This window comes from Juglans regia, chromosome 1 (assembly GCF_001411555.2).
Source record: "Juglans regia cultivar Chandler chromosome 1, Walnut 2.0, whole genome shotgun sequence".
NCBI classification, from domain to species: Eukaryota; Viridiplantae; Streptophyta; class Magnoliopsida; order Fagales; family Juglandaceae; genus Juglans; species Juglans regia.
This window is the reverse complement of record NC_049901.1, coordinates 11,096,515-11,121,971: the sequence shown is the minus strand read 5'-3', so window position 1 is coordinate 11,121,971 and position 25,457 is coordinate 11,096,515. Positions and strand designations below refer to the sequence as shown.

General features: G+C 36.4%; 1 protein-coding gene across 1 annotated transcript; it reads right to left on the bottom strand.

Moving 5' to 3' along the window:
- Positions 1–391: 391 nt before the first annotated feature.
- Positions 392–24,396, bottom strand: LOC108996212 (beta-galactosidase 10). The gene is made up of 19 exons (XM_018971981.2): positions 24,090–24,396; positions 23,484–23,579; positions 23,064–23,176; positions 22,844–22,910; positions 22,600–22,692; positions 21,337–21,480; positions 20,414–20,502; positions 19,449–19,554; positions 19,116–19,203; positions 18,878–18,996; positions 10,343–10,507; positions 9,358–9,566; positions 7,753–7,862; positions 6,703–6,812; positions 6,003–6,110; positions 3,105–3,215; positions 2,770–2,981; positions 1,455–1,791; positions 392–718 (listed from the first exon to the last, which is right to left on the bottom strand). Exons 1-19 carry the CDS (start codon positions 24,303–24,305, stop codon positions 608–610), a joined length of 2,604 nt encoding a protein of 867 aa, XP_018827526.1. The 5' UTR covers positions 24,306–24,396; the 3' UTR covers positions 392–607.
- Positions 24,397–25,457: the final 1,061 nt, after the last annotated feature.

The following is a 25,457-nucleotide window of genomic DNA, read 5'->3' as shown; positions in this document are numbered from 1 at the left end:
GATAAATTTATGATAAAAAAAAAAAATAATAATAATAATAATTAATAATAATTTATTTTTTCTTATTTTGTTCCTAATTTTATATGCTTGTGAACTTTGTTGGGGTGATATTTATCATCGGTTTAACATTTTTTTCTTGAAAAGATAAAGAGCTAATCCAAAATTTATGAATAGTACCATATCAATACAATAGTATAGAAGTAGCACTTTATACGAAAATTTTTTAATACTCCTCTCAATAAGTGAACTCACGTAGAATATTTAATTAAATAGATAAAATATAAAGTAAAGATACGAACTTAGAATCTCTACTCTAATACTATATAAAATCACCATTTATCTCAAAAATTTAAGTTGATGAAAAGATGTAGCTTTAAAAATCTCTCGAAAATATTATTAAATACTTTTATATTGCTAGAAACTTGGCTTAAAAACCTGTCTTGACAAATGAACAAAAATAATGGAAGGGCAGTGTCTTTTCTACTACAGTTTTCAAACAACGGTGAAAGGGAAAAAATTACAAAAATAGATATAAAAGCCTCACAGGTAATGTAGGCAAAAACAATATCACGTATTTGAATCTCTCCACTAGAATGAATTGTTAGTTTCAGCTGCACACTGCTTCCACAGCGAGTTTCTTAGTTGCATCAGGACACAAACCTTTACTGAAATTCTCCTCTATTAGTTCTATGGCACATTCGCTTTTGTTCAGGCACATCTGCAATCACGTTGAAGCATATTAGGGAATCATAGTGATAATATAGAGATCCTTATGAAGATGATACGACTAATAAATATTTCTCAGATGCAAACATGTCGATTCTATTTATGATAATAGGGCTGAAATTTATTCGTGCAATTTTCTAAATTGATTCTTGATGCTGAGAAACATCGTGGGATGAAAACGGTTTTGTCTAAGATGTAATAAAAAATGGAAAATCACATTTTACATCGCAAACTACTACAATTTTTACTTCGATTTGAACCTTAAACTGCTAAAATTGTCAACTTTCACACTAGACTTCTAAAGTTTAGCAATTTATACTCATGGTTAAGATTTTGAAGTAACCTATGATACAATATTGACAGTTACTGTCAAAAGTTTATAGTTTAGCATGTTAATCGACAAGTGGTAGTTTAGAGTTCATATTACAGAAGGAATGGTGTTCGGGGATGCAAAATGTGATTTCCTTAAATAGGCATACTTCCGAATACATGTTTAAGTTCCTATATATATATATATATATATATATATTATATACATTGAGATGTAAAATATATTTTATCTACGATTGGACTTGTGATTTGGGACATACTGTTGTGAGAAATTCGTTTGCAGAGACATTCAAATAGGAGTATCATGAACTTGTCCCGGCAAGATGATCACCAGACAAAAAGTACAAAGAAAAGGATAACTAATTGAAACACAAGATGAGACAGACAGAAATAGTTACCTTTTCGACGACAGAAATGGATTTAGGATCATGGCACTCTCCTTTACTGTAAGACCCACAAGTTCCAGTAGGAGTTCCAAAGCTGGCAAATTTTACAGTGGATATTCGAGTATTCTTGGGACAATTCAAAAAGATGGCCGCGTTGTTTTTGGTGCTTACATCTCCATTTTCATGCTCGGGTTCGAGTTCAAAGGAAGGGTAATCCTCAGCAACAACAGCACATACACCTGAGGTTTTCCGTCTCGAGAAACTGATTTTTGTTGGATCTCCACCTTTCTCCTCAAAGATTGCCAGAATGTTTCCAGATGGCTTGAACCAAGAGCGTGGAATGTGGTACCTGCTCATACATTAATAAGTATTCCACGACAACAGGGTAAGCTTTTCCCTCCTATCACAGTTTATTTCTAGTGAAAACAGATGCATGGAATGCTATCATTGCCACCCTCAACGGGGCCTCAAGTAAAACCTATAATCGACCGAGTTACATGAAGATAATGATGTAGTAAGTCCTCAAATAAGTACCAAGAAACTGATAAAACAAAAAGTACTTTCAAGATGAATAGCAAGTGCATATTCCCATAAAAAAATTAAGGTATATATTATTAGTGGTCATACTGAAAAATCAAAGTGTCCATCACACCGAGAAACTTAATTTTCAGGTTTTCTGAAGAACCATAGGAGAAAGAAAAATCATGAACTTCACAGAGCTCATATAAAGAGCCAAATAAGTAACCTCAGTATCCATGGCAGGTAATAAAGTTTTTAAGGTCTTGAATATCACTTTGGACATGCAGGAAGGGCCTTCAAAGCCAAACGGCAAGCCCAAGTGCTGAACGGTTTGGTATTTTTTTTGTTTGCCTTTTCAAAATCTGTGATAATTTATTAAAGAAGCATCTCTCCACAAAAGCATATTTTTTTAACTGCCACATAAATTATTTTGTTGCGAATGAACAAGACATTGAGGAATTGTCCATACATAAAATCATAACTGTTGACTCAGAAGCCTTTTCCACAAAATTGGAATCTTGATTTCTTGATTCTTTGCAAATATAGAACTCGTGAATGATCTAAATTTCACTATAATAATTAAGTGATCATTAGCAATAAGTTTATATGCATACTTTTTTTCTTTTGATAGGTAGATTTATATGCATAATGTCAGTGCAGTATGAGCATTTCTCTACAAACTATGCTAGCCGGTCAAGCACATTCACACAAATCCATAGAGATTGTAGTTAGGCTGCAATGGAAAGGAAAGAAGAAAGATCACGCAGATTCATAACTCCTTTTTTGTGGCAAATCAAATTTTCCTCACCATCTTTGTGTTGGTTCTCCACATCCAGTGAAGCACTTGTCCGGCATAAATTTACCCCTGTAATCACATTCTTTAACACACTTATCATGTACAGAGCTTTTCCAAGGCCAGTATCTTCCAATTTCTTCTCCATTCAACCAAGCTAGACCTTTCCCCATATGTATCATATCCAGCCCAATAGGTTCATCCCCCGGTGGAGCATCCACAATAGCCTGCACAGATGAGAAATCCCGAAAGATAAATATGATTTGTCCATCATATACTGGTATCCAAATAAGAAAAGAAGTGTGCTTCCTACAGATGCACAGATGGAAATGATTTCTCCAAGTTTTTACCTTGTACCATGTCAAAGGCTGTTCTTTTGGTGGTTCTGGGGTTGATAACCAATTTATATTATCCATACCATCAGACTTGTATAATCCCAAGTGTTCTCCTTGCAATCCAATCTGGGAAAAGAAGAAAAAGGAAGTAAACCTTTCAAAAAAATTTTAAAAATAAATTCTATGACAGATTATCGTCATTCAATCTATCTTATCTGATTATGCAGCCCCACTAAAGTTTCAGGCACTGCTTGAATTGTAGCTAGCAGGGGAGAAAACAAGCCAAACTAATGTGAGCATCTATTTTTGAAGTTAGGTCTGCTGATGAAAACAAATGGTTGAGCTTAAACTCAGTAGAGAATCTTCCGAGCTTTTTGGCTGGGTCTTTTGTCTTAATTAAAAACCACGTCAGCACATAGAATTCTGGAACAGTAAAGGGAAGCATCTTTAGTTGATTGGCTCCACAAAGAACACATGCAACATTTAATATGCTCTTTATAGCCAGGGAAGATATTGAAATTAAATGAGACCAAATACTCAGATCAATTTGACTAGGGTCTTGAAATTATGTACGAGGTTGGCTCAATTCAGTTCGTGATTGAACCAAAACAAGCTTTTAGAGTGGAAAGTCAAGTAGCTTGTTCAATCTACAGTGCTGGCAATTAAACTCATTTTCTTCTAAATAAATTTTTAATTTTCCTATACATTATGGCTCAATCAATAGCAGTGCCTTCAGTTGTTTCTCGTGTTTCAGAAAATCATTGGGATCAATATCTGCAAGGCATAAATCTTTGAATCACAAGAAGCACTGTGAAGAGAGATCAGCACGTCAAATGAGAAAGAGGTTCATTGCTGTGGGATGGCTGTCATTTGGCTATGTGAGTTTCTTCACGAAATGATGATTTTATCTCTCAACTGCTTTGTTTGTCAAATGATGTTTCAGTCAACTAACAATAGTTAGCTCTTGGCCTTCCAGTTGAAAAACAACGTCGATGAAGACATGTAGGTGCATGTGGAGGGGAAGATCTGTTTATGATACAGTTCAAGAAAGAGTGTCATTTTTCAAGCTAGAATGGTGTTTCAAATAGCCAAGTGATACAAAATGGCTGTTCCTGTTCCAACAAGTGTGAGACACCTGAAACTAGAGTTTCATGTAAAGTATTTGTTTCTACACCAGGGTAACAAACCCGTTCTAACACATGTAAAGAAGCCCTAGGACAAGTGTATGGAGGAGAGAAAACACAGCTGCTGTAACTTGTTTCTAATTCAGAGATTTTATTTAATTAGAAATCAGTATTGTAATACTAAAAAAATGTCTCTTTTTTAATGTTTCTTTTTACACAAACCCCTTGGTTTTTCAGTTGAGTTGTGTACGTCCAAATGGGCCAGCTGATCTAGAATTCATTCTACCGCAGCATATAATTCTATAACACTTACCAAACCAAGTCCTAATTTGCTGCTAATTATTTATTCTTTGTGGCTCTTTACTACCACATGCTTGCACAGGTTTAGCCTCTTAGTCAAGCTCTTTCCTAATTGTGTGCAGGCCAGTTATTGAAGTGGGAAGGGTGGGTATTTAACAACCCACCTGCGAGCCAGGAGGCCAGGTTTAGCCTCCGAGCTTTATCGCAGGATGCTCACAAGTTAACCTTTGACAAATGACATTATAATTGGTTTCCAAGTTCATAAGATCAAGTCAGAACTGCTTTCTCAGCCCTCAACTTGAGCTAGCTGAAACCCACTGGTTTAGACCCTCACAGGGACAATACAAGGTTTGGTAGTGATTAACTCTTACAGAAAATTAGCTTTGTTTCGTCATCCTTTCTATGATTAATGAACAAATAGAGCTATAAAAATCGTTTTTTTATCGGTAAAAAAAAATACTATTCTTTCTTAATAGTTAAAATGAATAGTTTAAAAAAAAAAAGACTATGGGATGATGTCTTTAGAATATTGGAGGTTGCTTGGGTTATGCCTGCTATGGTGGTTGAGTTCCTGGCCAGTTGGAAGAATTTGGGCGAAATTCCACAAATCACAGTTGTGTGGAAGATGGTGCCTATATGCATTCTTTGGTGCCTATGGAAGGAACAAAATGGTCAGACTTTTGAAGATAAGGAGCGAACATTGGAGGAGATTAGATTGTTCTTTGTTAAAACTTTGTTCCTATGGACGAATGTTGTAGATTGCAATAGTCTAGACTTTCATGATTTTCTTTTTTCTATCCCTTCCTCTTAACTAGGTGTAAACTCTTGTATACTCCCTGTGTACTTGGGCTATGCCTATTCTCATTAATAAAATTTGTTGCTAATATATATTAAAAAAAAATAGTTAAAATGACCCTCTAATTATTTCTCAAGTAATATATATACAAACGCGAACATCTTGCGGGAAATTAGAGGTGAGGAACTAGTTCAAATGGTCAAAAAGGCTCTACCCAAGAATATTGAGGCTATACATTAGATACACCTAGCCTCCCATACGCCTATGGCAAAGCTTCCATCCGCTGGCCACCCTACACTGATTCTGCCCAAAGAAACTAACCTCATCATCCCTCTGCTTGTCTCAAGGATTCTAAGAACAGATACACCTGCCTCTGCTGACAGCTCAAAGGCCTTACACAGTTACACTCCACAAAAAAAAAAAACATTTCTGCAAAGAAAATTGAAGAAATGATACATAAATGTAGGAAATCACCAGTAAGAATTAACTCAGGCCCGATGAACGGAAACATTCAGACATGGTGGAGGGAGGGGGGGGGGGAGAGAGAGAGAGAGAGAACACAAAAGTACAACACTTTAGAAAGCATAAACAAGGACAATTATATTGCTATGTTATGTCAGAGTTGACAGCCTTGCAATAAGAACCTACAAAACAGTACAAGAAACTCGTAGGCAAAAAAATGAAGAAAAGTACCTTGTAGGTCCAAGCATTTGATGACAAGTCAACTGTCCCATTATTGAACCCCTCAATCTTGACACTTGTTAGTCCTGCTCCTACCCATTCATAAAATGATCCTGCATTCTAATCACAATAACAAAAACAATAAGGGGTTTCTAGCACTAAAGGAAACCAAACAAAAAGGAATTGAGAAAAATATGATACATTATATGATTCCATAACATCACCAACAAAATTTTAATTGATGCATCATCATGACTCTAGATATGCTTTCTGACTTATTTGAAAACTAATGACAGAATGAAATATTGTCTTGAAACAATCAAGGATCACAGGCTATAAAAGAAAATCCTGTCACCCGCTATTTTTTCCAATGTGAAGATGAATATAGGGACAACCATAGGAGAGATAAGACCCAAGATAGATGGATAGAAATTAAAAAGCAAATATCTGCCAGGATTCCTTGATTCCAACAAGTGTGTGAAAAACAACAAACAACTACATTTACTTGCTGATGGACTAAAGCAAAACACAAAGAAACCTTCTACTTGTAAATCAGCAAACTAATGAAGCTCATATTGTGACTGAAAACTAAGCCCTTGTGCCAGTTTGTGGATAAACATCATCTAACAGTTTATTTTCCCATTGCACCACCAGACGAAATTAGTGTCTTACAGTCAGAACAATCAGCACTTCCAAAAGAAGAGAAACTCACTTGTAGACCAACAGTCATGCTTAACAGAGCAATTTCATTTTTCCCAGCCTTAAGAGAAACAGGTTTCTTAAATTTGAAAGGTGGATTTGTGCCATTTCCAGATGCGCTAGCTGAAGATCACCAAGCATAAACAAAACCAAGACAACTCAAGTTTTTAAAGTAGATATATCACAACACTGTTTTTAATATAGATATGATGACAACACTGTCTGGATCAATAACAAACTTTATGCACTTACAAGAATGCATGTAAAATGATGGTTGAATCAATAGAATAATATTCGATAACAAGAAGGGGAAAATTGAGGAAATAAAAGTCTAGTAGAAAAGCAGCACGTACTAAAAGAACAGTAATGGAGATAGCAAACTTGACTGTAGTAGTAAAACCACTTGCATTCAAAAATTTGCAGTGATGTACCAAAAACAGAAAATAAACATGAGACACACACATGCTATGTATCTTTTCTAATGATACATCCACTTTGAAAGAAACCTTCACTTAGCATTCAAGAGAAATCATGAATTGAGATTAATTTCAAATGTAGCATCACAGTCTAGAATGCTAACCAAACATTCAAAATTTACATAAGCAGCAAGCATAATTTATACTAACTAGGAACTTGAATAGTTAAAAACAAAGCTTAGAAATTGTGAATTGAGATTAATTTCAAATGTAGCATCAAAGTCTCAAATGCTATCCAAACATTCAAAAATTACATAAGCAGCAAGCATAATGTGGAATACCTTAACAGAGAACAAATCCTCAAGCAAAAGCCCTACATTGTTTGTTTTAGGGGGGGGGAGCAGCAAATTCCCGAGCTTCATCTCAAAACAGCCAATGTTTCACTTAAATCATAGGTTAAGGTGTTTTTAGCAATTTCAGTTAAATCGTTTTAAACTAGCACTACGCATCATATGCAAATGTAAGTAATGGGACGTAAAATGGGAATTTTAAATTTGCGTACTGCTTTGCTCTGCAAACGACATCAATTGAATCACAGGTTAAGGTATGCTGCTAAAAATAAAACGTTTGACAAAATGGATACTAACCTTCAAGTTTCTGATTCACAAAAGCATGTAGGGCATGACCCTTTGATTCAATAAAAAGAACTGGCTGGCTTCCCTTCTTTAAGAAGGCTTCATTTTCACTAACAAATATGCTGCCATGAAGAATAGTACAACTCAAAATCTACTTCAACTCCAGTTCTATCTCAAATGCTTCATTACCTTGCATGTCAACTACGTTATGTATGATCATATGCTTATAACATATAGAAGCAATTTAGCAAAAAAAAAAAATATAGAAGCAAGCAGAACAGACCCAGGAAAGTACATAAGTTCCATAAAGAGACCATTTTTTTAAACCCATAAAGGAAACACAAGGTAGAAGCACAGGAAACCCATGCCTGGCTCTCTTGTGAAAATTCAATCTGATTCATGCACTGCTATTCACCACTAGTGCTCCCAAGTGATTTGGAGGTGATTTATTCTTACAACAGCCTATCAACCATATGCCTTTGAAGGTTTTTATTGGAAAACCCCTCTCAATTACTCAGGCCACTAATCTTAATCAATTTGCTCCTCGAAATGTTTTTGACCTCAACAAGTATATTACCACCAATGTGCACCCCAAGTCTGGTGCATTCTCTAATATCTTCTCCATCATCTGATGGTGAGTCTTCTGGTATTTGTAATCCTTCTATGTGATGGTGCTAATACTCCAATTGCTCTTGAAAATGAGTTTGGGCTTTTACCCAACATCGTATATCCAAATTTGTTTCATATGACTCTGTATCCTTTCAATTTCTCTTTGAAAAGAAGCTAAAGAAAGGAAGTGTTGATATGCATGCCTTTTATTGACATCGAAGGAACATTGGACCAATTTGTTCACTAAAGGTCATACCAGTAGGTGTCCTCATTCTATTGTACGCAAGTTGGGCATGAGAGATATCTATGCACCAACTTGAGAGCAAGTGTTGCTCATTAAAAAAATGGAGAGCGAGTGTTAGAATATGGAATCTTCTAGAAAGTTTTGCTTTATTCTTTTTTTTTTTTTTTTTTTTTGCAATTTTAAACTATTTAGTAATAAAAAAAACATATAGGTGAAGAGAGAAAAGTAACATTCTCGAACTGTTTGTATGAATTTCTTCTTTCTTCTTTTAGAAGTCATTGAAACTCATAAGTTCGGATGATGGTCCCTCCGTGCCTAATATAGTGCATTTGGCAAGAACACAATGCCCAAACTTTTGAAGACCATGACAGAATTGTGACAAAGTTAAAAAGCCCTAATATTCAGCACCCTCTATCTTTGAATGGCTGCTCACAACAGTTCTTAACTCTCTAATTTTCTAGCACTTACAGATTTTTTTCTCCTTTTCTTCTCTTTGCTAGTTGGGTGTATCCTTTTGTATACTTCCTATGTATTTGGTTGCACCCTCTGCACTTTTAATAGAATTGCATTACCTATCAAAAATAGTTATTCTCTCTTCTTTCCCTTCATCTTTTTATCCAAACCCTAGATACAAATTCCAACTCACGAGATGCTTTTGCTTTCCTAATGCGAAAAAACTTAAAAAAGAGAAAAACAAGAAGTTGTGACAAAAACAACATTTTCACGAATTAAGATATGATTTGATCTTTTTTAGCAAGACAAACCTTGTTGTATACCAGAGGTAATCAGTATCGTCTTTTGTGGTATTGATGTGATCTACAAAGCCATTTTTAATGAAATCAGCTTCTCCCCAAACCCCAACTTTCTCCACAAATATTTCCCACTTAAGAGCTTTCACGCCTTTATCTGGTGATGCCACTGATGGTTGCAAATCCTCTGCTACCATTTCCACTACAGTGGTCTGAGCTCTAACCTGTTAAAATTTCATGTTGAAGTGCAAAGACTTGTTCAGTGAATGAGATGCTTAAGACCTACTTCATCACCATTATTTTAGCAGTTTGTTTTGGTATTAACTGTCAAAACAACATAATCTGAAATGAAGTGCACTTGTTACTTGTATTCAGTCAAAGAAGTGAGCAGAAAAGATGCATAAATCCAGATAGTACAAATAATATAATTGGGGATAAATACACTTTGAACCCTTAAATTACTAAGGATTTTGCATTTTGCCCCCAACTACCAAAAGCTAACACTTTTCACCCTCCATTAAGATCTGACCATCAAAATTGTGCCACATCACCTATTTTTCATTCATCTCAATGGTTATAATTGAATTAGGGTGCAAAGAGTCAGTTTTTAGTGGATTGGGAATGTAATATATCAGTTTTGTAGTTTTTGGTGAAAATGTAAAACCCATGGTAGTTTGAGAGTGCAAAGTGTATTTTTTCCATATAATTGACTTGTGCATTAAAGTATCTACAAAAGTTGGGTTTCAGTCGTTAGCTGTAAATTCTGCAAGCCTATGAGTACATATTCATATTATCACTAGTAAAGCTGGCTATGACCTTTTGCATTTTTAATGAAGCTTTATTACTTATAAAAAAAAAACATTGTTGGCACTTGGCGCACATTTATACCATTCCAGAAATTGAATAGAAACCTTTTCACAATCACATTACATTCATCTAGATTGGTTTCATTAGCAAGATGCCTAGTAGAATTTGGGGATGAAAAATTATTATTAGTTACCTTTGCGGTGTTAAACACTACATTCTTGCAGTCAGGCAGAATGCTAACAGACCATGCGGGCAGGTGATATGATGCATTCTGAAATTCAACTGTCTTGTCATTTTTTTCATCTATGTTAGAGATAAAGGCAGCGCATGCTCCTGAAGAGTCAGTGTAGACATCGGCCTACAATGTAGTTTATTCAGTAAACAAGTGCAATTGTAAAGAACAGATTAATTATAAAAAAATTGCAAAGAACGGATTAAAGGAACACTGAAGTGTGCAATCATAGACAACAGATAATATGAAAATAAAAATTACAAGCATAAAGAACTATTAGTAATGTCCACCAAATAATTCTTCTATTGTAATGACTCAAGTGCTAAAGGTGAAAAAGATTCTTCGTTTTAAAGCTTGTGCAATTTCCTAATTATACAGCCAATATGGCTTAAGATAGATTATCTCCAGCTCAGAATCCAAACTCAGCCTGCATAGCGCAACATGGGTCCCCTCAATGAAAGTTAGAGAAAGTGGGGAAGATTGTAATACACCTCCATGGCAAAGAATGAGAAGAATTGCATAAATCTTAATTGTACGGGCATTATGAGGGTGTGTGTTGAATTCCACATCAGGCATGTGCTGAGTAGATATAGCACAATATAAGTGATGACACGGATGCTGACTATGATTAGCGCTTTGGGATCTCACACCAATGTGCCTAGCATTCTCAGATCTTGACACCATCAACCTCCCCCCTCCAATCTTCATGCATCTTTTCTTTTTCTTTCTTCCTTCTTCTTTCTTTTGTCCCAACAACTCAATGATTTCTGCTGAGTTTATTGAATGCTTATTCAATATAGCAATTACAATTAGCTCATGCAGTTAGTACCTTCATACAATATAGCTAATAAAGTGCCATAACCTCTCATTACTTTTCAAATATTCATTTACCATGAAGAATTCTGATCTCTGCAGACTACAAAGATTGGACAAGAACACAAATGTTGATACTGCAGAACTGATGCTGCCAAAAGGAGTTATATATATATATATATATATATATATATATATCTTCTTTTTTTATTGGCACTGGTTGTCCAGGAACAGCATCCCGACTAATCCCGGAGGTGCACAAGCCCTCGGCAAGGAGTTTCCCGCAAGTGCACCTAGGGTAATTCAAGGGAAAAACCCCACAGCCCGATGGCCACTAGAGGTTGTTTACACCCAAGGAGATTTGAACCTTAGACCTAGGGGAGCATACCCCCAAGTCCAAGGCCTCTACCACTTAAGCCAACCCCTAGGGGTTTATTTACATATATATAAGTAAGTAACATAGCCAATGACATTATTCCTCGCCAAATAACTCCTTACAATTTAAGCACATGTGTAGCTAAAATTCAGTTATCCTACTTTAACCAACTCATCCAGCAAATTTTGCAAAAGGAATATATGATGTAGGTCAGGCATTCTTTGCATGGCAGCATGTCTAAATTTGTATGTATGCTGAAAGAAACTTTTACCACCATTATGCTTACTACATAAACAAGAATCTATGTATACCAAAAGCATAATTAAAATCACATCTAATATTTGGATACCTCATTTTCTATATAATAAAAATTCTCTCAAGTCTCAACCCCATCACTTGAAGACTGGGTGCATAAGATGCCTTAAATTTCCAATTTTGGTAAACATGTCACATCTTTTTTTTTTATAAGTAAACGATTGTATTAATAGATAGGCATAGCTCAAGTACACAAGATGGTATACAAGAGGAAACACCTATCTAGGATGGAGAACAAGAAAATCATGAAGGTCTAAACCATTAAAATCTATAGCTATGGCCCATAGGAATAACATTCTAACAAAAAAAGATCTAAGATCCTCAAATGATCGTTCCTCGTCTTCGAACGTCCTATCATTTAGTTCATGCCACAAGCACCATAAAGTACAAATAGGAACCATCTTCCACACAGCTTTGATTTGTGGAATACCTCAATTTGTCCAACAAGCCACGAGCGCCTCCACTTTAGCTGGCATAACCCACGCTAACTATAATCTGCTGAACACCTCAACCCATAACGCTCTAGCAACATCACAATGCAATAGAAGATGATCCACAGTTTCACCGCTCTTCTTGCACATGCAGCACCAGTCTATTATGATCACCCCACGTCTTTGCAAATTCTCCGTCATCAAGATCTTACCCAATGAAACTATCCATGCAAAGAAAGTCGCTTTGGGAGGCGTCTTATTACGCTAGATCCTCTTCCATCGAAACTGAGTGTTCTGCACCTGTGTGCGAGACTTATAGAACGATCGAACCGAGAATGTGCCTTTACCTACAAGTACCCACCACACTTAGATGCTCGGTCTCACAGAATACAGAAGTCGAAATAACTCTTCAAAACTACCAACTTCTCAGTCCTGGGCCGCCCTACTAAAGATGATGTTCCATTATATTTTATCCCTAGCTATCACCATAAAATCAACCACTGAAGCTTCTTTCTCACATATAATTCTGAATGCTAAGTGGAATAAATCTTTTAGTGTATTATTTCTACATCATATATCGCTCCAGAATTTTATTCTATGACCATCTCTCAACACAAGTCTAGTATGACGACAAAATACCTCCCATCCTCGACTAACATGCTTCCAAATCCCCACTCCTTGAGGCCCATTTACCTCCCTACTAAAGATGATGTTCCACTGTATTTGATCCCCAGTTATCACCATAAAATCAGCCACTGAAGCTTCTTTCTCACATGTAATCCTGAATACTGAGTGGAATAAATCTTTTAGTGTATTATTTCCACACCATATATTGCTCCAGAATTTTATTCTAGAACCATCTCCCAACACAAGTCTAGTATGATGATAGAACACCTCCCATCCCCGACTAACATGCTTCTAAATCCCCACTCCCTGAGGCCCATTTACCTTTCTACTACACCAACCCCCCCCCCAACACACTTCCATATTTACAATCAATCACCAACTTGCATAGAGCTTCTGGTTCCATATTATATCGTCACAACCATTTCTCAAGTAATGCCTTATTGAAAATCTTTAGATTTCTAATACGCAACCCTCCCAAGGGAAGTGGGGCACAAAACTTAGGCCATTTGACTAAATGGAATTTAAAGTCCTCCCTCATGCCACTCCAAAGGAAGTCCCTGTACAATTTCTCAATCCAGAGCGCCACACTTGCTAGAATTAGGAATAGAGATAAAAAAAAAATACGTTGGTAGATTAGAGAGAGTACTTTTAAATTTTTTTTTTTTTTTTATAAGTAAACAATAGTATAAATAAGAATAGGCCAAGCCCAGGTATACAAGGTGGAAAACACGAGAGTACTTTTAATTAAAGTGATCCTACCCCCTTTCGACAAATATAGTCTCTTCCAACCAGCCAATCTACATTCAGTCTTCGCAATCATTGTATCCCATATTGTTACAATCCTTGGGCAGCCCCCAACAGTAAACCCAAGTAATTCATAGGTAGGGCAGACACCTTGCATCCTAGAGTGTTAGCCAATTGTTGGTTATTACGAACATTACCAACTAGCACCAGTTCTGATTTTTCAAAGTTCACTTTCAAACCCGATCCCACTTCAAAGCAAAGTAGGAGCGCCCTCAGTGCCCGCAATTGGTTTTGTTTTGTCTCATAGAATATAAGCGTATAATCTGCAAATAACAAATGAAAAATGTTAATAATACCCCTAGTGGGGTCACCAACCGAAAATCTAGCCATGAAACCACTGCAAACCAACGTCGAAGTCATTCTGCTCAATGCCTCCATAACAATGACAAAGAGGAGTGGGGACAGTGGATCCCCTTGTCTCAGACCACGAGAACTGTTGAAGAAGCCAATTGGACTTCCATTTACTAGTATAGAGAATCTCGTTGTTGATATGCACCATCTAATCCACGAGCACCATCTCTCCCCAAAACCACACCTCCCAAGCAAGTAAAGTAGGAAATCCCAATTAACATGATCGCATGCCTTCTCCATATCTAACTTACATAGGATCCCCCGGTTACTAGATTTTTGTCTGCTATCTAGACAATCATTGGCAATGAGGACTAAATCTAGAATTTGCCTTCCTCGTACAAATGCGTTTTGGGGTTTTGTTATAATCTTCCCCAACACCCCCCTTAATCGGTTTGCAAGCACCTTAGACATGATCTTATACACCCCACTCACAAGACTAATGGGCCGAAAATCTTTTACCTCTGATGCTTCAATCTTCTTAGGAATTAATGCCATAAATGTGGTGTTAAGGCTCTTGTCAAATTTTCCAGCCATGAACAGCTCCTGAAACACCTTCATTAAATCCCCCTTCACCACTTCCCAACAAGTTTGGAAGAATCCCATAGAAAATCCATCCAACCTAGGTGCTTTTTCTTTGGCCATTTTCCTCACCACATCATGAACCTCCATCTCCTCAAAGGGCCTCTCCAACCTCGAGACATCCTGTGGGTCAATAGAATCAAAAGCTAAACCATGAGTTTTGGCCACCACCCCATTTGTTCTATAAGCAAATGTTTAAAGAAACCAACAACATGATCTCTAATTACAGGGGCCTCAGTACATGTTGCACCCTCTATATTCAGAATCTCTATAGTGTTGGTTCTCCTGTGAGAATTGGTCACTCTATGAAAGAATCTTGTACTTCGATCCCCTTCTTTCAACCACAAAACTCTAGATTTTTTGCGCCATGAAATCTCTTCCAGTAAAATAACCCTCTTTAATGCAGTAACCACCTCTGACTTTCGAGATATTTCTTCCAAGGAAAGAGCCCGGCCCTCCTGTGTCCTCTCTAGCTCCTGAAACTCTTCCAATATGGACTTCTTTCATTCCCCTATAATGCCAAAAGATTGTGTTCCAAATCTTCAAGTCATTTTTTAAAGCTTTAAGTTTACCTGCAAGAATGAAACTAAAGGTTCCATCAAACTGATATGAGGACCACTATTGCCGAACCCTGTCCACAAAACCTTCAGGCCCCGTTTGGATAGTGAGATTAGATAATATGGTTTTAGTTTAAAGTTGAATAAAATATTGTTGGAGTATTATTTTTTAATATTATTATTGTTTTGGAATTTGAAAAAATTGAAATATTTATTATATTTTGTGAAAATTTGAGAAAATTATAATGATGAGATGAGATGAAACACTTTCACTATCCAAACGGGGCCTCAGTCTTCAGCCACATATTTTCGAATTTAAAATACCGACGCCCTCCTTGGATACCACCACAATCAAGCAAAATAGGAAAATGATCCGAGCACAGACGAGAAAGCCTCCTTCGACATACTTCCGAAAGACTGCACTTCGCAATCCGAGGATACTAGAAATCTGTCCAATCTAGACTACGTACGATTATTAGGCCACGTGAATGCCCCTCCGATGAAAGGGATGTCCACCAAATTCAAGTCGAAAATAAATTCTGAAAATTTTGTCATTGTTGGTCGCATTCTACTATCTCTTGAGCGTTCACTTGGAAATCTTACAACATTAAAGTCACCAACTATACACGATGGTAGTTCCCACCAGCAATGTACTCCAGCTAATTCTTCCCATAACATACTTCTATTATTGTCCAAGTTTGGCCAGTAAATACCAGCAAAGGCCCATATAAAGTTATCTTCCACACTTCTAAAAGAACATGCCACTGTATACTCCCCTATAAAGTCCTTCATTCTCTCCACCACTCTTCTATTCCACATCACTAATACACCTCCTAAAGCCCCATCAGCTACAAGATAAGTCCAATCCACATATGTACAGCTCCAAATACTTCAAACAATTCTTCTTGTAACATATTTCAATTTGGTTTCCTATAAGCATACGATGTCCGCCCTCCACTCACGAAGCAAATTTTTTTATACGAATACGTTTATTTGCCTCGTTAAGCCCTCGGACATTCCAAGAAACAATTTTAGGCTTCATAAAATAGGTGTTATTCCCTTCCCTTTAGATCTTTCTCGACTTGCACTACCCTCATAATTAAGAGACTGTGTTAGCCTCTTTTTTTTCTTTTCTTTTTTATAAGTACCACATTAGCCTCTTTAGCTCCCTCTGTTTTTTAGAAATTGATTTTTTAAGATCAACATGACCAACTTCAATGGTTGTAAGCAATGCCATAAATTGTTCTTCAAAACCTTCACACTCCATCCCTACACAATATTGAATTTCATTTACCTTTTGCAGAACCCAATCCGAAACATTAGACTGATTTGGAAGCATACAGTTAAGAGGTATGGGTTCCCCTCCCTGTTAGCCCACTACGAAACCAGCGGTGTCCTTAACTCATCCTCCTCAGAAAAATTATCATACTCCCAGTCTGCAGGACCCAGTAACAGTATAAGGCTCCTATTCTATTAGCCCACTGCACCCACGTCCCTTGTTTCCTCCAAAAATAGGTCTCGAGTATCATCCATTTGCTGCATAGCTTTCACCGGAGAGGATAATGTTAGAGGAGTGGTGGCAACGTCCTCCTTGTCACTAGTAGGCGTTATCTGGCTCAAATGCGCCGGAGATCCAACACGCAGGTACTCGTCGGCGTTATCTAGCTCGGATGAGCCGTCAGGTATTGTTGCAGAGGCCTCTATCATCACCTTTCCCACAGTTGCCTTCACCCTTTGCATCTCTGTCGAAGACTCCTCAGCCTGTCTCATAGTTGATGGAGCTTTTACAGGCGAGGATACCAAACCCCCGCCGGTTGAAGGCCCATGGTCATCCTTTGGCCTAATTTGCTACACGGGCTAAGTCCCGATAGTGTCTTTCCCTGCATGTTGCTTCACGGGCTGAGGCCCAACCTTACGGCCCACCTGCAATAAGTTGTTCTGCCCAGTTGATAAAACACTATTGGGTCCAACAGAGAGCAAGCCCAGGCCTACATTTCCACCTTTCTCCTCTTCATGCTGTAATAACATCTCCACTTTCTCCTGCAATTCGATCAATTGTGTCCTCAAGTCCAGAAGCGTACTATGTACTTCCCCCACTATCATGTGCCTTTGTCAACAACCTGCCTACCAACTCCACTCTTCCACAGTGTACTGGCTATACCCGTAGTACAAGGAGCTCTGCCTACCCCATGCTTGTTGTCTTGTCTTGCCTGGGTTCCTCTCCCAACATCCCTACCAGCAGCCATGGCACCATTATCTCCGCCTGCGCCCCTTCTCAAGGTTTCTTCATCACCAACGCCTCCCTATACGAGCGTTGTTTAGGTTGACCCACCACCACCACCACCTGCCTCATAGATGCTCCTCCATTGTTCTGATTAAAACCTTTCCCTTCAGACACAGCCTCCCACAGTGCCTCCGCCAACCTCCTCCATGCTTCACCCTCCTTCTCCTCAGGTATAAATATAAAACTACACCTGCTACCACCACCATACTCCACAATTGCCATGTAACCACTGCGAATATTTGAACATCTATGTGCGATGAAGCTACAATGTCCTTCCCTTGCCGTGCTGTAAAAGTTCTTTCTTCCTTCCTTTTGACACTATTCCAGGGATTTAGCAACCCATTGCACCATGGGCAGCCCAAACCTCAACTCCTTCACCACCTTCCAGCCTTTCTCAGTAATACACAGAGAACTCCCTACCTTTGATATTGAAAAAACCTTGGATTCTGTCACCATATGTTTAAGGAATCCCATCCTAACCACCTATAAACTCTAACAACAATCACACTCTCACCGATGTAATCACCCGATCGTCACCGGAAAAATAATTGTCATTTTTCAAACACAGTTTTTTTTGTTGTACGGAGAGAAAATCACAACACTCATCTAAGGAAAACTCAACTTCTCCCACATGTCGCATCTACCATTGCATATCTAGAACTGGAAAATCTCTGTGCAGCTAAATCTTCCAGTTAAATTAACAAACCTGTGCTTTGATAAGATTTCCCCTGCTATCTTTATCAGGTCATTGCTATGGTCATTGCTATGCAATTCTATACATTAAAAGGGGTTCCTTTTTCATGAGTTATTTTCATTCACATAAGTAACACCGATATAATGGTGGACTGAAGGAGCTAGTTCATTTAGTGAGTATAAATATATATCCACAGTTGTTTGGTTAGACTAACGTATAACATCATGGTTACAATATCATAATCATATCTATTCCAGAACATAAACCAATTCCTAACAAGCTCAACTACCCCAAAATACGCACGTTAGTTGATCTTGCAATTGCTTAAACTAATAAACATGAAAAAATTAATGAAACAAAGATTTAAAAAAAAAAAAAAAGGAAACCAAGACAAGTGGTGGCATTCAGGATACAAAAACAGTACCTATTAGGCCAATAATCTCATAATATGTGGGTGAACCATCAACTCCAAAATCACAGGCCATTAAATTTTGAGCAAGTAATGAAATATCAAGCACGCTATATGTTATTGTAGGAATGAAGTTGTTAAAATACTGAATGCATGTATGGACAAGTCTGGATTTGTTCAACAACGAGAGAAAAAATAAATCATTTTAACAATATAGCACTGATAAATGTAAACAGCTAAAATTAGAGAAAATTACCTCTTGAGAAGGACCTAGGGACATATGAGTTGGCTCACCATTGAGCAATGCATGTTCACATAGCTTTATAGCCCCATGAAGTTCTTTAAGGTGCCCCCATTTTGGAAACCTCGGTAATCCTACAAGCCATATGAAACTAATGCTCAATATTGCATTTTTTATCGAAGTAAATTAACTATCTTTCCATATTACAGATATTAAGCATAAATCATTAGAACGAGGTATGAGGATTGCATACCATATTCATCAATTGGTGCATCATAGTCATAACTTGTGGTGATGAATGGTCCACCTGAAGTGCGACCAAAATTTGTCCCGCCATGATACTAAAATGAAAATAGCAATAAGATTATGATCATGATGAAAATTTGTCCCACCATGATACTAAAATGAAAATAGCAATAAGATTATGATCATGATGATATAATATGTCCGTTGTGAACATCCTAATGATTTAGATTTTATCAATGTGGTACTATGAGCTAAATCCCAAATAAAACATCTAATTAATGACAACATTAAACTAAATGTACACAACAATTCAAGATGGATAGAAAATTAATTAAAATACCATGTAGTAGTTTTGGACGCTACCACCTTTCTGGAAAAAGCGGGCTACAGAAAAAGCAACATCTTCAGGTGGCCTATGAGGATCTCTGGACCCAAATGTTTTAAACCTGAGAATGGAAAAAGACTAACTGCAAAGTAAAGACATGAAAGATGGCTCACAATAGAAAGGGACAAAGTCGGCCTAAAGCAAGAAAGTTCAAACATCACCAGATCAAAAACGTTTGGCAGAAAATTTTAACATCATTTAGGTGCCAGCTAAATGCACTTAAAAAATAGCTTAACAATAGATCACTTGAGAAAGCCAGAAAGAACTAGGACATGCAAGAAATCTAAATGCAGGGGCACAGTGGCAGCAGACGAGGGAAAACTTTTTATGATGTATAACCGCAACAAGGTCTCTTCAGACCCACCCATGGGGAGTAAACCCCAGATACACAATCCTAGATACTAGAACCGTGTAATGGGTACTCCAGGGCAAAATTAGATGAGGCAACTATTTAAACTAAGAACAAGCCCAACATACTATAAATTATGGTGATAATTCTATCATACACTTCTATTAATATTAAAAGAAATGAATGTGAAATAGAAGGTCAAACAGACTTATAGACCCTCTTTACAACAATATAATACACATACACAAGCAATTCCACAAATAGATACATGCAAGTACAGAAAAACGTATTTATAAAAGTACATATGCATACACAAATGCCTAGGTTGAAGCTTTCATCACTACATTAACTAGTTGCTTTTAGTTCCTTTTCTCTCACTTATATGTGTTAATAGGAAACATAAAGGAGCTGCTTGACACAAACTTGCCTAAAAGAAGTACTAGATATTACTATACTGCACATTTAGGGAAAGTAACAAAACCAATTAGATCAGAAAAACAAAGTAAAGTATTAAATGTGATCATAGAAAGAGAAGAAGAGCATAGAGCTCAAAGGCGAAGTACAACATTACCAGCCAGGCCAATTTTCAGTCCAGATTTTGGGCTTGTTGGGAGAAAGAGGTTTGAATTGGTCACAGTAGAAGGAGTTACAAGTATCAATCTGCAAAGTTAATATGAAATGCCATGCTTTACTCATTTGGTCCAAATGTTATCGAATTGAATTTCATAAAAAGGAAAATCTAGTGAGCATAAAAAATCACAAAATTGTTATGTTCAACAAAGATTTGTGATTTGTGAGCATACAGTGTCGCTGGGACTTTTTGAAGTCACATACAAGTACAATAACGATAACCAACTGGAACAAGCATAAACTAAAACTCCAAATTGACAATTCATTTGACATGTGGGTAAGAAGACAAGCACATGACAGAATATATGTGCATCTGTATGGGCACATGCATGTCTGTGAGTGCGTGTGCACATGCACATACACAGAGTTCATGAAGAGCAAGGTTAGTGAGGTAGAAGAAGATAAAAATAAGTGGTCTTCAAATCAAAACTGTTGACGTTTTGGAGTATTTACAGTGAGAATGGTTATTAATGTTTTGACAGGTGTAAGAGAAATAGAAACTGTAAGAACAAATGTGTTCTGCCTTAATAACTTGAAAACAAAAATGTACTTTTGAATCTGAAATGTATACTAGAACCTCCAAAAGCCTAAAGTAATGAAGTTAAAAAGATGTTCACTCTTACATTAAAATTATTTAAGAAAAATCAAGTACACAACACAAAACATGTAGTAAATCAAAAGTACTGAATCAATGTTTCTCATACTAAGGACAATAGGTATGCATGATATCACGCATTTACACAGCCAAGTACATGATTTCATGTCCCATTTAACCATGGTTCATGATATTAAGATCTGCAGTGCTCTGAATACTATTTGCAAATGAAGATAAATACTGCTTCATTTAAAAAAACAAGCTAATACCACAGTATCAGGAGCATCAAATTGCTGGCACATTATCCAAGGGACACCTATATTTTGAGAAACAGCCATGCTAGCAGCCCACATCGCATATCGCTTCCCCCCCTCTCCATAAGCGCTCTCATAGTATCCATATTCATTTTCTACCTGAAAGAAAAGAAAAATAAATGATTGATGTCTATATTCATGAACAAAATAAGCAGGAGAAACACATCAAACCAGATGAACAAAAGTGACTTTCTATTCACAGGATCAGAATCTAAACTTCCCAGCCTGGCCAAGGCCCAGGGTCAAATGAGCTGACAGGCAGTTGAAAACATGATATAACGTATACAAAGGAAAACATATTAATCAACATAATTTTGGCTTTCACTCCCTAGTAAAACAACAGTAATTTGGAAGTCAAATAGAAATGAGAAAATCTTTTTTCTAGAAAGAAGTTTCCAGCGATGCCTCCAAATTTTAACAGCCAAGATAATTGGTTGATTTTAAAGATTAATATATTTTTTGTAATTAAGCTTACATTAATATTAGATCAACATTCCTTTTTTTTATAAGTATATTAGATCAACATACCATTAATATATCAACAAAATATTGGATATATTCTACTTCCAAAATGAGCATTAGTTCCAATCACACACTGACGGATGGAGAAGTGAGAAGAACAGATCAATCTATTACACCAACTTTCCCTGAATCAAATTTCTATATTCATCATGAAATCATACACACAAGTTCAGTAGGATCTTCGATATTTCCGTTTAGAAATTTCAAATCGTCATTTTAAGTTGTACACCAACTGATGATGGAGTTCAAGCTAAGAAGTGGATAATTTCAAGAAGCTGCCAATACCATATCTTCTGTGAGTCAAGATGCATACATCACGGATATGGTGGGAAGTAGTGTGCTACTAATAGAACCTCTAGGACTAAAACATCAACATCTTATCATGCTATAAGCAGGATAGAGTTGTGCTTTTTGAAAGACTATTTGCCGAATTTACTATAGGCCAAAACCCAATGCAGCCTTGACAAATTAAAATATGAAACACTAAGGTTCATGAGCCACAATGCCCACAACTTTCCACATTGTAACTAAATAACGCAGAAACGATCTGGGAGCAGATAAGACAAAGTTCACAAGTTGACTTGCTTTTATAATAACCCCATCCAGTTCACCGGAAATAGGGTGAAACATAAAAATAAAAAATTAGAACTGAAAAAAGAAACCAACAAACTACTTCAGGATTAAAGTTTGACTTGCCTGGGCCAAAATGATGGGACCTCCTTGTGACGCAAAAAGCTTCTCTTGTTTCATTAGGTTCACTATGAATGTTGTAAACTTCTCCATGTAATGCTAAACCCCAACACGTAGCAGAATCAGTTAGAAAAGCCCTACTAATTTTCTATAGTAAGAGTCTAACACGTTTCACAAGTAATTAAAACATAATGTTCTTGAAATGATATGATGAAACACTATAATAAGAAAAAATAGTCCCTTCTCATACCTTAAAGGGCTCATTGTCAGTTCGGAATACAGTGCCAGGCACGTAATGCAACCAAACAGGAACACCACTGCATCACAAAACAGTATTAGTAATTCCCAGGCAATAATTGAAGTTTAAAAGTGTCTGAATATTAATGTGTCATACTCCATTAAACATCCTAGCATATTTAAAATGTTTTTCTTCTAAAGAAAAAATATTGTGATCTATGACAAGAACGTACCCAAAGTTCCATTCTGCGGCCACAAATGGACCAATTCGAAGAATTAAATACAACCCTGCCTCTCGAACAATCTTCACAAACTTGACCAGATCGTATCTCCCCCCAAAATAGTACTAGGATTCCCAATTCAAAGGGAAGAAGAAGCAACCAGAATCAATATGATTAGGCAAAAATGACCAATGTATCTACTGAAGAGATGCAAACTCAAAAAAAAAAAAAAAAAAAGTAAAAACATATGATAAGTGACATGGCCGTTTATGAATCTTTTTCACTTTCTGGAAAAATATGAAGGTAATATAGGAAAATGAAGATCTACGAACTTCCACTTTTGGAAAAAGATTTCGATATATAGACAACTGAAAAAAGCAAGGCTATCTATTTTGATACAGAAAGAGTCTTATTATTTATTATCTCACTCACATTGCCCGGGGATAGTTCATGACCATTCCAAAATACATACGTTTCGATCACATCGACCCCTCCCTCCTTCGCTGTTTGAACCAACCCGGGCCACATCTACCACATAACAGACACACATAAGTAGAGAGAGTTAGCTTCCATCAGAAACAGCAAAAAGAAAAAAAGTACTCAAAATGAAATGATGGAGAAAGCAATCAGATAGATGATCCAAATTGCACATTATAAAGAGAATGTAAAGGAACTAGATAATGTTAAATTAAACAAGCTAACGAATCAGTATGCTACCTTTTGTTATAGAACAAAATGAATGAAATAAAAATAGCAATAATCTCTTTCCTTTCCCTCTCTTTTCGTTTATTTTCCAACAGATTATTAGAAACCAAAACATAAGAGAGAAAAGACAAACGAATCGGAAATTATAATTAGTCGAAAAATCGGATAACTCCTCCCCGGCGTATTCATTCTGCACTCGGTTCTCTCAAAAGTGAGCTTATCTCAGTACTGGACATCATCATTTAAGGTCATTTAATAACCCTTTCTCGGAGCAACCAAACAGGGGGAATTAGGCAAGAAACGCGGAGAAGAGAACAGAGAGTGGTCTCTCACCGCGGGAACGCTGCGAGGGTAGTGAATGGCGGCGGAGATGAGGAGCTTGTGCTGGCCATTGATGATGAGAGAGCGATGGTCGTAGGTCACATTGCCAGCATTCGCAAGAGAGAAAGCGAAGCAGGAGAGCACGAACACTGTAAACTGGAGCAGAAAAAAAAAGGAGAGCTTCATATTGGGCCGGGAGCTGAAAGTGAAGCCCCGCACTGTAACCATGTGTGGGAAGTGGGAGGAGAGGCACAGAGCATGTGTATTTATTTATGGAAAGCAATGCATAGACTAAATTGTTGAGTGAGATCAGCACGGGGAAGGGAGTCCAGGACCGGAGTCAGGACAGACAGCTATATTGTCTTGTCTGATACGCTGTCCAACCAGTGATATTACTTTTTTGGTTAAACTTACGTAATTCTCCTCGCAGTTTAAAATGTGTTTGGTAAGTGAGAGTATCTCAACTATTTTTATTATTATTTTTTATTTTATTATTATTTTTTATCTATTTTTTTACTCTTTATTACTTTTTACTTATTTTTTATTATTATTTAATATTTTATTATTATTTTTTCATTACTTTTTCATTACTATTCACAAACATTCTCAACACTTCTCAACACGTTTCAATTATACTTCTCAACATTTCGTTTGATTACTAAACATCTCTCAACTCATCTCAACTCATCATTACAATTTTTTTAAATTTCAACATAAAATATAATAAACAATTCAACTTTTTTAAATTTTAAAATAATAATAATATTAAAAAATAATATTCTAACAATATTTTATCATCTCAACTCAATTCAACTCAATTCAACTCAACTCATTTCAACATCCAAACGCAACCTAAGACTGCATTTGAGCGTTGGATTGAATAGTTGCGTTAAATTTTTTAAGTTAAGATAATAAAATAAATTTTATGAAATTTATTAAAATAAATTTATATATATTTAAATATTAAGATAAATTTATATATATTTATAAAAAAATTATAAATCTTGTATATAAATAAATGTTAATTTAAAAAAATTATAATTCACACGTATAAAAAAATTTAAAATTAAAATAATTTTAAAATTTTAAAAATTAAATATATATTTAATTTAATTTAAAATTAAACTGAATTTAACCACCAAACTGGCCAAAATAAACCATGAAATCGCGACAATTCCACGTGCCACCGCCCCTCCGTCAGTCATTACGTCAAAGCTAATGCAAGGGGTTCCGTTCAAGCATTGCAGTGTTGAATCCTCGCATATTATTATTATTATTATAATTATTTTATTACATTCGGATATATTTCTTTTGAATAAGAATAAAGTTAGCGTACCGTTGTAAGCGATTGTTAGTGTAAAATTATTATTTTTTATTATT

What these genes read in the sequence shown, in the direction of transcription:
- LOC108996212 (XM_018971981.2), bottom strand. Translation starts at nt 24,305, where the DNA reads ATGGTTACAGTGCGGGGCTTCACTTTCAGCTCCCGGCCCAATATGAAG. An exon ending in GCCGCAGAATGGAACTTTGG is followed by an intron (nt 22,911 to 23,063) that starts GTACGTTCTTGT and finishes TTTGTGATGCAG; the next exon opens with TGGTGTTCCTGTTTGGTTGC. An exon ending in TACCTCTGGTATACAACAAG is followed by an intron (nt 7,863 to 9,357) that starts GTTTGTCTTGCT and finishes TCTTCATGGCAG; the next exon opens with CATATTTGTTAGTGAAAATG.